The following is a 15,574-nucleotide window of genomic DNA, read 5'->3' as shown; positions in this document are numbered from 1 at the left end:
GGAAAATTACTTCATGGAAAGGGTGCTCAGGCATTGGAAGGGGCTGCCCAGGGAAGTGGCTGAGTCACCACCCCTGGAGGTGTTTAACAGACCATGAGGTGCTTAGGGACATGGTTTAGTGTAGTATTATCAGCATCAGGTTAACACTTGGACTCAATCTTAAAGGTCTTTTCCAACCGAAAAGATTCTCTGATTCTGTGTGTGTGTAAAGGAGCCAAGGCTGCCTGGATCTTGCAGCTACCACGACCCACACTCCGACCCCTCCTGCATGCAGCCAGGGCAGGCCCCGTTGCAGAAGCCGTCGGACAAGGCACTTCAGCTCATCTGCGCCACACGTGGGAGCGGGCAGGCGTCACCCACGTGACACCAGTACCAGCAGCACAGTGGGAGCCAGATGTTTCCGGCGGCTGGAGGCTCAGGCTGGCACTCCAGCACTAAACGGCGAGACAGAACTGGTGCTGTCCTCAGCCGGTCTGTCTGCCCGGCCCTGCGCAACACTGCACAGCTCCGCAAGGATGGGCTTGGGGATCGCTGTGCCCCACGCTCGCTGTCGCACCGGAGCCCCATGCCAGCGCTTTCCCAGATGGCAGCTCTGTAGAGACTGGGTGTGCAAACTAACAGAAAAGCCTCCTGTGCTGCCGCAACAGAGGAGCTTCAGATTTTCTACAGCCTTCGAGCAGCAAGCACAGAGAAGGAAATCAACTCGGAGTCATGTCCCTAAATGCATCAAGATACAAAGTCTTACAGGAGTGTGTGCGTGTTCAGCTGTTTGGTTTCTAGGGAGAACGTGGATGCTGACTGAATCCAAAGAGGTTATTTCTGTAGGTCTAAATCCGCTTTGAACTCACCTGGTCTGTGTACACGTCCGGCGGTACCATCTTAGTGAAGAAGTCCGAGCACACAGCTCCTGCCTGTAGGTAATAGTGAAGGGCTGCGGAATACTGATTCGTTGCTGCCGTGGAAAAAAGCAAAGGAAGGTCTTAAAACTCTTAACAGCAGTTATTCCCAAGACTCGGATCAACTGTTTTGCGAATTACTCGGACACGTTTATCGCACAGCTGTTAACTCTACTGGGAAAGTGACTTGCCTGTCAGTTGCTGCCTAAAAGGAACAGACCCACGAGAGGTGGTGAAACAGCAGAAAACTACACAATCAGGGAAACCAGCAACACAGGCAAAGTCCTGCCTTCTGAGAATCACTTTTAATTTTTCCAGGTATTTGACCTTAAATCCATCAACCTCAGAGTGGAAAAGAAGTTTGCCCTTACGGAACTTGGCACACGAGTGGCAGAGCAGGAGCCAGAGAGGGCCAGCTGATGCCACCACACCCCGCCGTGGTTCAGCACCGGTCTGACCCCCAGTCAGCCCACGGGGCCTCTGTGGTCAGAGCAGTCTGCTCGCCCACACTGCTTCTGAAAGACACTGCCGCGTGCCAGGAGCGCTCCAGCCCTCGCTCTTTCCGGCACCAGCTTCGGAGGCTCCCTACACAAACACCCTCCTTCTGGGACGCTTTGAACGAGCTGTAAATACTGCCTGTTTAACACCCTGAACCACTCTTCTGCGCCTAAGGTGACAGCCCTAAACACTGGATTAACACTCCTCATCCCAAGGGTTATAAAGCATCTCCTAGACAAATCTGCCTCCTTTGGAAGCAGCAGGCTAGGATTTCTGCACCACAGACATCCTTCCAGTCCAGTAAAAGAGATGTGGAAGCATGCGCCTCGCCTCCTGCATCAGCCCAGAGCACCAGGATGACAGAGGCAGAGCACATGCCCTGTTCTGTTTTCTGACCCTGCCAGAAAAGAACCCTCTGCCTGAAGTTCACTGGAGTAGTTGCCACAGATGATTTAAGTGGAAGAAAAGCCCAGCTATCTCCAAGGATGGCGATGGCATATCCCTCTCTAGCACGTACACCAGGTAGCTCCATACTGGTCTGGCCACCTTCTGGAAGTTCATTCTGCAGCACCCACCCCTCTGCACTCTCTTTACTCACGCTGCAAAGTAAGCCCAGGAATGGACTCTAGACTGGGGAATAATTTAAAGAAACGTAGTATCACACAGGCTGGGCAACGTCTCCCCAGGCAGCTACTGCCCCGGTACAGCCATGCTGCCCAGATTCAGGAACGCTTTATGTCCCGATTCCGCTGGCTGCTCTCAGCTGAGGAGCCAGGGATAAGAACCGGGGAAGTGCAGGCGAGGACAGACTAGTGGAGAGAGCTTCCCATCACAACCACTACCAGATGAGGAGTTCCTGCTTCCTCATTTGCAAATCCTGGATACTTCCCTCTACAGAACACTGCTCCTGTCTGCTCACCTTCTGCTCCAGCGAAGCAGATCTCCACGTTTAAAAGCAAGCACTACTCACACAGCTTTCCGTTCACTCAACAAAGACTTGAACCTTTGGGGCTTGCGAAACCGACCGCTGAAAGGACCGACTGCACCCGCTGAAGAAGTGAAGTTAACAACGGCTCTTACAGTTTCCCTTCCCCTAAAAGCAAGTCCACAGGACCCACGGAAAGCTCAGTCTCCCTGTGGGCTTAGACAAACCTCACGGACACATTCACCTACACTCTCGCATCTGAAGATTTTCAACTCGGATCACTTCAGCTTCTTTTTGTACGAGGAAATACAAGGAGGGTTATGTCAGGCAAGTCTCAGAGGAGCAAGGTACACGTGCTAAAAACAGACACCATTTTCACTTACCAAAATAAATATCTGCCTGAATAATTAACCAGAAGTGGTTGTTTGCGTTGATGGTCAATGCATAGCTGACTAGTTCTTTTACTGTAACAGCCACGGCTTCAAAGTCTACTGACTGAAGGCTAAAGGGAAAAAAAAGGAAGAAGAATAATTCCTAAATGATTGTTTTCGTTTTTTAAACGGAAATCTGACCTCACATCTAGTTTAAGCCCAGAGCACCTTGCATTATGTGTCAAGCAAAAGTAACTCCAGGAAAGATTTAACACTGACCCAGACTGCTGTTGAATTGCTTTAATTACAATTAACCTGACAGAACAAACACACCCTCCACAGACTGGGACAGAGTCAGGCCTTCATGTGCAGCCGACACCAAAACAGGGTTCCATGCGAGAATATTCGCTCTTGGTTTCACTAAGTTTGAAGACAGCACCTGTGACCACTACAGATGTATCACAGCACCTGCATGAATCACAGAATCACAGAATGGTTTGGGTTGGAAGGCACATTCAAGACCATCTAGTCCCAACCCCCCTGCCATGGGCAGGGACACCTTCCACTAGACCAGGTTGCTCAAAGCCTCATCCAGCCTGGCCTTGAACACTTCCAGGGATGGGGCATCCACAGCTTCTCTGGGCAACCTGTTCCACCTCCTCAACCTGCCTCACCACCTTCTCCGTGAAGAACTTCTTCCTGATATCCAATCTAAACCTCCCCACTTCCAATTTAAACCCATTACCCCTTGTCCTGTCACTACAGGCCCTTGTAAAAAGTCCCCCCCAGCTTCCTTGTGGGCCCCCTTCAGGTACTGGAAGGCTGCAATAATGGCCACAGACGACAATCTCTGGAAACCTGTGGGAACTAGCTGGGAAAGGAAGGCTGGGAATGGTCTGGGACACGGCTGGGGCTGTCTTTTCCAAAGCTCATGTGGAGGCTCCACTTTCAGAAACGTGTGGAGGCTCCACTTTTAGAAACATGTTTTTTTCCTCATTCTGCTGCTAAATTCTGGTAAGACTTCAAACCAACTTTCTTCTGCTTGACCTCCTAATACACCCTGAAGCCTACAGCAGTCACGACAATCGGTCGGACCGACGAAAGACAGATCAGCCACATGCAGCGTCGCAGGCTCTTGCTCTCTCACAAGTCACCTCTCCCGATGCGTACGTGGAACCTAAACCAGCGAGGCTCTAGCCCCACTGAGCCTCTAAGCCTCACCGGAGAAACACTCTTCAATCCAACCAGAACCAACCAACACACACCGTGTGTCACTTAGTATTTCAGCAATTATTCAAACCCACCTCAAAAAAATCATAGTTATTTTGTATCAGAATAGGATATATGTTTCACATAGTTGCATACAGTTCAATAAAGCACACAGCCACACACCCCCTCCAGCTCCAGTACCTTCACCTCCACCAGGACCACCAAATTCGAAGGAAAACCCTCCATGCACTCAGACCAAGCTGCCTGCAGACAGATGCCCTTACACGGCAGAAATCACACCAACACACAGTAACTGGAACCAAACCAATTACTTAAACGTGTATTTTGAAAGCTGTTTTTTTGTAATTATCACCTTACTTGGGGATGGACGAGGGCCAGATGGAAATGTGCTCTGCTGCAATGTCATTCACGATATCTTCCTAGGAGTGGAACAAAGGGAAGAGGAATTACAAAGAGAAACATTTCAAGAAAACCAGGTGGAGATGTTCACGATCTATACTAACCCGAACGTTATGCAGCTTGACAAACAGGGACAATATTGTGGTTAAAACCAATGGTTCCTGCAAGGAAAAAAAAACACAGTATTGCCATGAACTAACAAAACTCTGCTTTCTTCCCTAAGTTTTAAAGCTATGTAAGAAGTTCTGACATCATCACTCCCTACTGAAATAGGGCACCATTTTGTTAAGAAACCTGCAACACAGGAACACAATGAGAAAGTTTCTGCAGGAAGTCTTTGATTACTTCAGATTTTCCTGAATAATTCCCTGCATATAAACTTTACTTAGGTATTGCACATCTTTATGTTGTTTCTGTGGCTACTGCCTGGCTTTAAACTTAAGTTAGGTGTACTGCAACTTTCCATGCGTTCACAAACCCACAAGCTTCCCCTGACTTGTGCTGCTCAGTTACGATGAAGCAGCAGCTTCCTTCTCCCTCCAAGAGGGATGCTTTTCTTCCTGATAGCTGGAATAAAACAAACTTCATGATGGCTGGCAATAAAATGTACTCCTGAAGCAGAACAGCAAATTCAGCAGTTCTCCAGCCATGTAACACACCTGCATAGCTATCAGATTTCCTGAATTTAACAGGCAAAGTCCTGAAAAATATTATACCAAAAAAAAGTTCTGGTTGCAAACAGATTCTCAAAACCACTATAACTTACCCGAAGCTTTTTGATGAAGGACAGCAATTCACTCCTAAATCAGGGACACAAATACCCATGTAAGCAACCATCCACAGGAAAGAACATACCCAAAAAATATAAGTAAGCTTAATACACCAGGAAAAACACTCCAAACTCAGTAAAGCAAATTCTTCACCCACCAAAACGCTCCTTTGTCTCCACGTTTCCAAACGCAAGGTATACAAGCGAAAACACTCAAATGGGTCATTCACTTTTAGCACAGTCACTGGCAAGTTGTACATTTAAAACAGGTTAAATAAGAGGTATCTGTGATTCCATCAAACTGTAAAAAGCATGAAAATCGCTTTTGTGGTAAGTCAACCACTGACTCTAAAAGGAAAGCAACTGAACCGTACCGTAACTCTCCAAGGCAGGAGTGCAGCAATGACCTACAGGCTAACAGAGGAGGGTACACAGTGATCATCCATCATGTACACCGATGTACACAAGGTCATGCCACATCAGAAGTTGTCACCATAAGACAATCCAGACAAGCACAGCCTGTTTGGAAAAGGTTTCACTGCTTCTTTTCTCTAAGAACAGGGTCACTGCCCTTTACTCTTTGAATCAGAGGAGCTGGAGAAGGTCCAGTATCCTAGAGTACAACTGTACTGCTTCCTTTTCCTTGCCAGAGGATACAGCAAGCACGTACCCTCTTCCACCCACCCCACAGCAGCGTAAGCAAGAGCAGCTGGCTTTCAGACACATATTAGATCAGCTCAAGAATGGCAAAGAAACAGCCAAATAGGGGCACTTTTTCCAAGTTTTTAACATGGAAAGCTGTTCACTATAATCACACATTCCAGAATTTACCATAATAGGCAACTTGGACTTAAGAACAGGTTGAAAACACTTACTGGGTGGACAAATGGGATAGTCCTGCATCCATTAATCCATCAGCTCAGGCTAAGGCTGGCTGAGGTGAGGTAACTGACAGTGGCATTACTCCAGAAGACAGTACTATCTTCCTTTCCCTCTCCCCAGAGGCTCAGCTGAACTAGTGTTGCATTTCAACTAGCTGTAGATTCAGGAAACTACAGCTAAGTGCAGGCACCCACGCTGTGAGCCAGGTGTTCAGTGCTGTAACAGAAGCTGTTAACTGATCCCGCCAGTGGAGTCTGCAGAGCGGTCCCCCCCGGCGTAGAGCGCCCCCTCCGATGGGTCAGCTAAACTGCCCTCCAGGCACCACGGACTTTACAGTAAGATCTACACCGACTGTGAACAGGAGCATGGGCACGTATGCTTTGGTGTCTGCACGCCAACCCAAATCCCAAACACCCCCTTTTCACTCTTGGAAAAGGAAAATCAACCCATCACCACTAACACCCAACGCTGCCAGGGAGCAGCCTGTTTACCCGGTACAGATCTTCCACTGCCGCCGCCACTCTGACATCAGATTCCAGACAATTCTTGAAGGGAACGTGAGGTCAAATATACCAATCACACCATCCTTAGAAGTCACTTGAGAAAACACACCTGTACATAATGCCCAGGGTGGACTCCCTGTGTTTGATCAAGCTCACTCTGCCGTCGTTCCCTCGTTTGTGCTGGTTGGACACACTGCAGATTTGTACCACGACTTCCCAAAGGTCTTTCGCTGTCCGTCTACTTTCTTTGGGACCTGGAAGTTCTTTGCATGTAGCAGCCAGCAACTGTCCCAGCTACGCAATGCAAGAGGAGAAATACAGTCAGTATTCAGAGAAGCTGTAGTTACTACAACAAAGGAATTCTTGGTATTTCAACTGGCTAAGCAGGTGATTTGTAGTTGGTAACTGTAAAGCAACAAGACTAAACCCTGCAGCTGAGGACACTGATGAGGAACCTGGAAGACATGAATAAACGACAGAGGATTTTTCCCTTTGTTAGTTTCCTCCGGGTGTATTTTGTTACTACAGGCTCCAGAAAACAAGCTTTACACTCAAATACAGAGAATCACAGAATGGTTTGGGTTGGAAGAGACCTTAAAATACCATCTAGTTCCAACCCCCCCGCCATGGGTAGGGACCTTCCACTAGATCAGATTGCTCAAAGCCTCATCCAGCCTGGCCTTTCATAAAACACCCAAAAAACCCGTAAAATATAGTTTTACAAAGACTGGCTCCCTAGAACTCCCTTAACTTTCAGATAATAATTAATCTGAATTGAAACTGGTACCCTCTGCTATACAGAAAAAACTGAACCCCCAAATGGAAATTAGGAAATAGCACAGGTAAGCAGAGCAGGCCAAAAATGAATCTGTCCTGTAATATGACCTGCATTCGGCTTCCCTGCCTGACTGTGTGGTGAAAACATTACTTTCACAGTGGTTTTACAGCAAAGTTTCAAAAACAGTGGTGTTTGGACATCTCCAGAAATTCAACACCAGTGCTGGGTTCAAAAACGGGACCATTACAGTGCATTTAGAAAACAAGTGTCTCAGGACCAGAAAAATAAGGGGTCACGAAGCCTGAGACCTGTACACTTCTCGCACCTCCTTCGTGAATCTAGGCTGAACTCCAGCCGAGAGGACAGTCCTTTCTGGCTGTGCCACAGGGTTTCGATCAGCGTATGGATTGTAACCACACGTGCCCGATGCTTACGGTGCCAACCTCAGTTGGCAGCCAACAGGGGCCAAGGTGCGGTCTGTCCCATCTGTTCTCGCAGCACAGGCTCCACGTCTTCTGCCGACTGTCAGACACACCAGCTGCTTAGCCCTGCTGTCTTCTACGCCAGGCTTCACTCCACAGAGCCACAAAACCCCACACTCCCGAGACAGTACAGGACGGTACACACTTTAACTTCCTCAGGAAAAAGTCAGTTAGAGCCTGACGAGGCTCTGGGACGGAGCACTCATTACCTTCACATAAGGATTCGTCTGAACCAAAGGTAATGGAACCTGCATGGTCAAATACTCATTCTCACGCCAGTTTAACAGGAAGGCAACACATTCTTCAGCTATAACTTGTCGAAGAGGAATATCTGGAAAAGAGCTGTTCTTTGCTTAAATGGGATTTTTTGAGAAAACACAGTGTTATATGGGAACAAGCTAAACCCATTCCCTCCGCATCTTCTACCACAGAAAAATACGATGTTTATCACAGAATGGTTGGGGTTGGAAGGGACATTCAAGACCATCTAGTTCCAACCCCCCTGCCATGGGCAGGGACACCTTCCACTAGACCAGGTTGCTCAAAGCCTCATCCAGCCTGGCCTTGAACACTTCCAAGGATGGGGCATCCACAGCTTCTCTGGGCAACCTGTTCCAGTGCCTCACCACCCTCTCCGGGAAGAACTTCTTCCTGATATCTACTCTAAACCTCCCCACTTTCAATTTAAACCTGTTGCCCCTTGTCCTGTCACTACAGACCCTTGTAAAAAGTCCCCCCCAGCTTCCTTGTAGCCCCTTCCGGTACTGGAAGGTGCTATAAGGTCTCCCCGGAGCCTTCTCTTCTCCAGGCTGAACAAGCCCAATTCTCTCAAGCCCTTCAAGTGGCACTAACCAGAAACTGTCAGTGTTTAGCAATGTAGGGGTGTCATGATGTTGCTGATCTCATTTCCAGCTTCTAAAAACTAACCAAACTTCTCAAGACTCACTAAAACCAGTCTCAAACTTCACTGTTGTTTTGCCAGTTACAAAAACGTCAATGGCAGATGGACAAAGTTGGGCTTTTTTCCTTTCTCTCAGGCTTTGAGACAGCAGTGTCCTTACCAGGTACTCTCATTTCCAAATATCCTCGGACTCTGCTTATCAGATCAGAAGGAGGACGTTCTCCAGAAGCACCAGCTCCAGCTTCGTGGGTGTAAATGTCCAAAAGCAGCATTTCATTTAGCATGACTTGGCGGAGTTTCGGAGAAAACTCCGTCACGAGCTCCAGACAAGCAGCAAAAAGCTGTTTTGCATGAACAAAATCCTGCAATAAAGAGGACTGCGCATTAGTGGTTCCTAGTGGATGCACAAGGGGAAAGACTAAGAGTTAAAGTGCTGAAGAAGCCTCGGCATCCATTGCCATTAGCACTGCTCAGGCGTCTCACATTTACTATTTACATTTTTGAGTCCTCTGGGCTTGCTCTTAAGCTTCAGAGTTTCAACAGTCCCAAATTATTTTAACAAAACAAAAAGTTTGAGGAAAACCATACCAGAAGTACCTACTGGCATATAAGGTACAGTTCGGTTTTACCTTGATCAGCAAATTATAGATTCGTCAATTACAAGGCAAATAAACCAGCATTCCAATATACTGGTTATGTAAAATGGCCAGAAGAACAGCACTCCCTATATCAGTCAGTCAAATCACTGCTGGGTTTCAATGCGACATCATTCAATACATCATAATTAAAAACTTGTATGAATGAAGTTACATCCAGGCCCAGCTCACCGCAAAGCCATCATCCTTGCTCTACTGATGGAAGTTTGCGAGATGGACATATGTAACCATTATACAACACTCAGGGCTTGTTACTGCATCTCCTTCCCCTCTTTTGATTCTTTTTCTCAAGAAGGGCTTTCCATATTTTCGGTGTTGTTAAAATTCAATTCACCAGTAACTTCTGATGGCTTGCTTACCTTAATCGCACAGCAGTGTAATCCCTTCGCCATAAGGATGTAGACCAAATCCCTAGTCAGATTGTCTTTGATTCCTAAAATAACATTGCCGTAAACATTTGGCACTTCCCACTGGGAGAGAAATACACAGGACATTTGCACAGAAATAGGTTTTAGAATTCACATCACTGCTTAAAACGTTAAGAACAAAACTCAGATATCAATTATTTTCTGTGTTTAAGTGCCAACTCTTTCATTTTTACATCTAATCAGAAGTGATGTATTGCTCATATACAACCACAAGGGCTAGCTACCCTACTCCTGTCATACTCTGAATACGCAATAATTGCAGGAAAAAAAAAAACCCAAAAGACAAGAAATCCTTACGAACAACAACAATCTCTTCCTCTCTCCTGCTCCCAGCTTTTAATGACAGGAATTTAAACTAAAATACTATTGCTAACCAGACACGACACTGAAAGCTAAAGTTACAGAAGTCTCTTTTCTCACAAGAAAAGCTCATGATACAGCCAATTATTCCTTAAAACAAAAGGTTATACATTTTGTAATACTTTTCATAGAGAATGTGAGCTTAGATAGGTTTCATCATTCTTATTAAAACACCATTATGCAGAAAGGGTGGGGAATCACACTGAGGAACCACGACAGACTATCTGCTGTTCACTGCAGTGTGACACCTACCCAGTCCAGAATTACACTCTCTCCTGAGTGCATGAAATAAATTACCTTATTCGAAACTGTCCAGAATTGGCGTTCTGAAGTCATGCCATGCAACTCAATTAAGATCTGGCGAATCCTCCAAGGATCTACTGACAATATAAGCTGATGCTCAAGCTGGCCAATATTGACACTTGCTGAAGCTAGAAGAGGAGCAATCAGGTCTCTTAATGCAGAGGCTTACATACCTTCAGTACGCAACATTTTAAACGCAGCACAGTAAGAACAGCAGAAACATCAATTCTTCTGTAGGCCCCGTACACCCTTTCGCACCCTTCTACAACCACTGAGCTGGGAAGCTAGCACACCTGACCTAAAGGGATGCTTGCAGTGCCCACTTGTCTCACACCAGCAGCTCTGAGTATTCCCTTATCCCTGCTACAGTGAAGCAGCAGGTTCAAGACCTACACAAAACAAGGTGCTCCTGTACTACTTTAGTGAAAACGTGACTGTTCACAACTAGCTTAAGTCAATGCAAGGCTGTATCAGAGCGGAAAAGGTAAGTTCTTTCCAGCTTCAGTCACCACGTGGCACCTCCTGTGCCAGGTCTGACTTGCAGCTGCACAGCCAGCCAACTACACCTAGGAAATGAACTGGCCAGAGACTTGGGTTCTACTGCGGTAGGTTTAAAACTTCATCCAGTTGGTAGTCCTGGCCCAGCTCATCACGCCGACACACTGCATCAGTGCTGGTGTAAGCCCAGAGGCAGGGTGCCCCTTCTGGCAACAGCTGCTGCAGCCAGATTTGGTTCAAACCAACTGCCACACCTCTCACTCCCCTGGTTAGCTAGGACAGAACTGAGCTCATCTGAGATACAAGCAAGTAACAGCCACCACCCTGAACGAGCAGGACAACTAAACCCGGGAAGTATTTTCTCTGAAAACATTCTCTCTGAACTTCTTTCTGAGAACACACCTGCACACAGTAATCTCAAGGTGAAAACAGGTAACTGCCTCCATGTAAGTTAACAGAAAAGCTGTGAACATTACCTGGGATATCATAAAAAGAAGTCACAGGTTTTGTGCACAGGTTGATTCGAGGAGATCGCTTCCGCATTTGATCGATGAGCAGCTTCCGTTCATCGTCTTTCAGCAGTTTTATGAAGAGCTCATGGGAAGAAATCATGAAGACGAGCTGAAGATCTTCCAAACCCAAGCACAAGTTTCTGAACAAAAATGTTAATGTGTGAGCAGGATGAAGTTGCTCATTTTCCCAGTTATAAGTTCTCAAAGCATTTACTGTGCTGTATTACATCGCCTACAGAAGCGTAAATCCACGCTATCCCAATACGGGTACGTACTTGAGAAAGGCTGCCATTTTTCTCTTCAACGCTTCAGAAGCGTTTTCCAAGTCTATTGATCTCGAAGAAACCTGGGAAAGAAAGCCGTAATTAATGAAGCAGCCCCTCAGAACTCTTAAAATATTTGGTTTCAAGAGTGTTAGTGCCCAGTTTTCCGACTCACAACGAGCATCGGGCAGTAACCCTCTCTCAAGGGAGTTCAAGTTATCTGGCAAACACTGTAGCCACCACAAATGGAGCAGAGATCCTTTCAAGCTGTACACAAGACAGGCTGTTCAGACAACTGTCGTCTTCCCTCAGACACTACTCACATTCCTTCTTCCTACTCCTCGTTCCATTTTCCCATTCCTCTGATACTCAGGTGTGCTGACACCGAGTGCCACAGTATCAGTCGGCAGCACGAGATGAGGTACACAACAAAGCCCTTTTACACGAGTTTAACAACAAACAAATATTTCTAAGTGCAAAACCCTAAGATTCACTAGGACTAACAGCTAAAAAAAGCAGTAGTTGAACTGTAACTACGCAGTTGAATTTAACTGCCAGCTTGCAAGAGATAATTTTTGTTTTGAGAAACAGGTTTAAGCCCTACTATGAGCAGTTGGTGGAACAGCTTTTGCTTGCTCTCAAGTGCAGAGTACTCTCAGACAATTTTTGCCACGTGCTTGAAGAGATAAGCAAAAGACAAGGCTCAACTGAGAAAAGAAGGTAAGAAAATAACAGCAAAGCAACAAAGGGAGTAAGTTCAGTTTGAGCAATAATAGTGTCCTAAAAAGCTTCACTGAGGGCAACAGCTTAAGCCTCACACATACAGTAACGTGGGATCGTTTCATGGCATGCTAACTTTTACAACAAAGCTGGTAAGGGAAAGTCCTCCTCTTCAACAGGAGTGCTCTTTTTCTACTATCTCCCTACGTCTTGGAGAACTTGTTTATTTGTTCCTTGAAAACAAACGTTCAATAATATCTCTGTCTAATTAAATGATGTCGGGAGTGGCAGCAATTTCAAATCCAAGCTGGAGCAACAGGTCAACATCCGTTCCTCCCCGAGTAGGTGGAATCGGAGCTATGAACAGCAATGCAGGACTGATTACAGGGAGTGTAGTTGTACTAACGGCAGACAAGCTGAATAAAGTTCCAAAAGTTACCTTACAAAATATTTTTCTCTGCTTCAGAAATCTGACCATTACTTGCAACAATAATACCTTTGTAAGGGGAAAGAGATATCTCACTAAATGCCATTTCCCCTCCCGATTTCAGGTAACTTCTTACCTCAAGGAGGAAGTCTATCTTCTCTTTGTCGGGTTTCAGGAACAGTTGACAAAACTGAATATCAATTGTTCGACCCTGCAATACGTCGCAGACAGTGTTGCACACGCAGACTTTGAAACAAACTTCCTCCAGAGCATCATTCCTGCATGAACACAGAACCGGAGATCACAGAACTTCTCTGACAAACTCACAGTTGGTATCACAGCAAAGCTTCAGGTGCCAGACCCCAAGGCATTTTGGAGCACATGCCTCTGTCCGAGAGTGCACTCTGAAAAACTTCAGGCAGCATCTACTTAAGCTTACCCAGGACTTAACTTTTTTACAAAGAAAATTCCCTCCCTGCCCACAGCTGTTTCACATGCACACTTCACTACTGCTTCAGCCTAAGCATCACTGGAACTCCAACTAGAGCAGTGCGACTGACACGAAGGCACACTGCTTCTTGGCAAGCATGTCCCAAGCATGGCTGACAGCCCAAAAGACTTCAGGAATATTTATACATCTCAGAATACACCATCATTGGACAAAAATCAAAACAAATAACCAGAAGCTCTGGCTTCCTTCTCTTAATCCTTCTCTGTACCTTAACTAGACTGCCAAGTCACGCTCCTCCATCCTTCTCTGTCTAGTACTCATCACTGAAGGCACTCCGCATCAGCAAACACCTCTACACAGTGCTAAGCTACAGCCTCCAAGATCCTCTTCCAAGAGATGTTTATTTGACTCCTCTCTGGCTGAAGTGAAAGCTGAATTCAGCAACTACTACGCTCTTAGAAAAAAGGCTGTCACCACTGATACCTCTTTCCTCACAGGCATGTTTAAAACTGAGCCTCTCTCGCTTCTTCAACTGAAATACTTGTAGGCACCTTCCCTTCAGGGAATAATTATCATCATTATGCGGAGATGCTTTCCACACAGCCCCGATTCAAGTGCCAGAGCTCCACAGAAGGTTGAATTTTGGACGTGGCAACGAGCTCGGCATTTCTCAGCTGGGAGCCATCCACAAGCTGCCCTTGCAAGGTGCCCAATTCTCCATTTATTCCAAATGCTTTCTTATTATAAAAGTTAACCCCTCAGCCCTGGGCTAGTTTGGCAGTGCACGAGGCTCCTCATCGCAGACAACTACACTGTCAATGTTCCCAATGAAGCGCTTGTCCCCTACAATGTTACTGCTTAGTGTGGTTAGCCAGGCCAGCTTTGACTTCAAGTTTTCAAAGGCCTGTAAAAAGGCATCAACTTAGTCATATATTTAACTGATGCTATGTTATGTATCATATTCAATAATGTATATTGAAAAATTTAATAATATATACTTAATTTAATAAATGTATATACACACATATATATAATCAATTATGATTTTTACAACTTTACTGATTTATCTATGTAAGTGTTAATACTACATTTTCCCCATATATGGCCAGAGTGAGGTATATCACAATACAGCTTCCAACTAAGGAGCTGTAGTTTAGACTATTGCTAAAAGAAATAAAGGCTGAAGATTCTTGGGTGTAAATAATTTGTTGTTAGAAGCTTTTGGGTACTTTCCATGATAAACAGAAAACTCAGGAAAATGGCTCATTGAACATGTCATGATACAATGCCTCACCCTTGTTGAGCTTTTTGGAAGAGTTCTCTCAGCACAGATTGCCTGAACTGAACCGGTAAACCGAGGGTTAGATTATCTTCAAGGAATATCTTCACTAAGTCCTACAGCAAGAACACAGTTGGAATAGTCAGTGGGTAATGCAAAAGAGAGGAACAAAGTAATTTTTTGTCTGATAAAAGCCATCAAACTAACAGAAGCAGCTTGCATCTGTACAAAATAGTGAAATTCATTAACCAACCAGAAAGGTAACAAGCAACAAAGTTCTCTAGCAGCAGAGAATCACAGAAAAAAACCCAATCTTGCCCACCTCAGCAGCAACATTCCCTGAAACCTAGAGAATTAGATTCCACCTGAAAATGCCATACATCAGCTAGTAGGAATGATTTACATTGTATGGAATCCAATACAGTCTAATCCAATATGTATCAGATTATGTGATTATGTGTTCTAAACCAGTATGTTAATGGTTAACTGGAACACTTGAATTTATTTCAATCCCTATCAGTCCCGGTGGAATCATCCAAATGGAATGATAAAACCCCCTCAAACACCTGTGGGTTTATTTAAGCCTCTTACCTGGTAGTTGCCAGATCTCATGCAGTTATGGATTTGACTATAAGGAGTTGCCTGCTGAGATGCATCGTCAGAAGAGGAGGTAAGAATTCCACAAGCCTGACAGTACCCAGCTAACCGTTCTTCATCGATGGTAAAATGAAGTGATGATGAACCATTCTGAAAAGTGAGAGTTACGCAAATCTCAGGGGCCAAAATGGTGAAAGATGAGCTTAATTTGACAACACAGATCCTCAATTTCCCCACGTAACAGCAGAACAACAAAAGAATGTATGTACGGAAGAAGTCAGCATAGAATCATAGAATCACAGAATGGTTTGGGTTGGAAGGGACCTTAAAGATCATCTAGTTCCAACCCCCCTGCCATGGGCAGGGACACCTTCCACTAGACCAGGTTGCTCAAAGCCTCATCCAGCCTGGCCTTGAACACTTCCAGGGATGGGGCATCCACAGCT

At 45.5% G+C, this 15,574-nt stretch overlaps 1 protein-coding gene across 1 annotated transcript in view; it reads right to left on the bottom strand.

Annotated features, from left to right (window-relative positions):
• INTS8 (integrator complex subunit 8) overlaps window positions 1–15,278 on the bottom strand; it is a 17,794-nt gene extending 2,516 nt beyond the window's left edge. Inside the window, exons 1-15 of the mRNA XM_010147317.1 lie at window positions 15,123–15,278; window positions 14,547–14,647; window positions 12,938–13,079; window positions 11,667–11,737; window positions 11,356–11,531; window positions 10,376–10,509; window positions 9,650–9,760; window positions 8,795–8,996; window positions 7,943–8,064; window positions 6,583–6,767; window positions 5,086–5,119; window positions 4,424–4,480; window positions 4,278–4,339; window positions 2,703–2,821; window positions 849–952 (exon numbers count right to left, since the gene is read on the bottom strand). Of these exons, the coding sequence (XP_010145619.1) occupies window positions 849–952; window positions 2,703–2,821; window positions 4,278–4,339; window positions 4,424–4,480; window positions 5,086–5,119; window positions 6,583–6,767; window positions 7,943–8,064; window positions 8,795–8,996; window positions 9,650–9,760; window positions 10,376–10,509; window positions 11,356–11,531; window positions 11,667–11,737; window positions 12,938–13,079; window positions 14,547–14,647; window positions 15,123–15,143 (1,641 nt within the window). The 5' untranslated portion in view covers window positions 15,144–15,278. The remainder of the gene's footprint in view (window positions 1–848; window positions 953–2,702; window positions 2,822–4,277; window positions 4,340–4,423; window positions 4,481–5,085; window positions 5,120–6,582; window positions 6,768–7,942; window positions 8,065–8,794; window positions 8,997–9,649; window positions 9,761–10,375; window positions 10,510–11,355; window positions 11,532–11,666; window positions 11,738–12,937; window positions 13,080–14,546; window positions 14,648–15,122) is intronic.
• Window positions 15,279–15,574: the final 296 nt, after the last annotated feature.

Source organism: Eurypyga helias, unplaced genomic scaffold, assembly GCF_000690775.1.
Source record: "Eurypyga helias isolate BGI_N326 unplaced genomic scaffold, ASM69077v1 scaffold20102, whole genome shotgun sequence".
NCBI classification, from domain to species: Eukaryota; Metazoa; Chordata; class Aves; order Eurypygiformes; family Eurypygidae; genus Eurypyga; species Eurypyga helias.
Note: the sequence above shows the minus strand (reverse complement) of the source record. Positions and strands in the feature narration are given on the sequence as shown.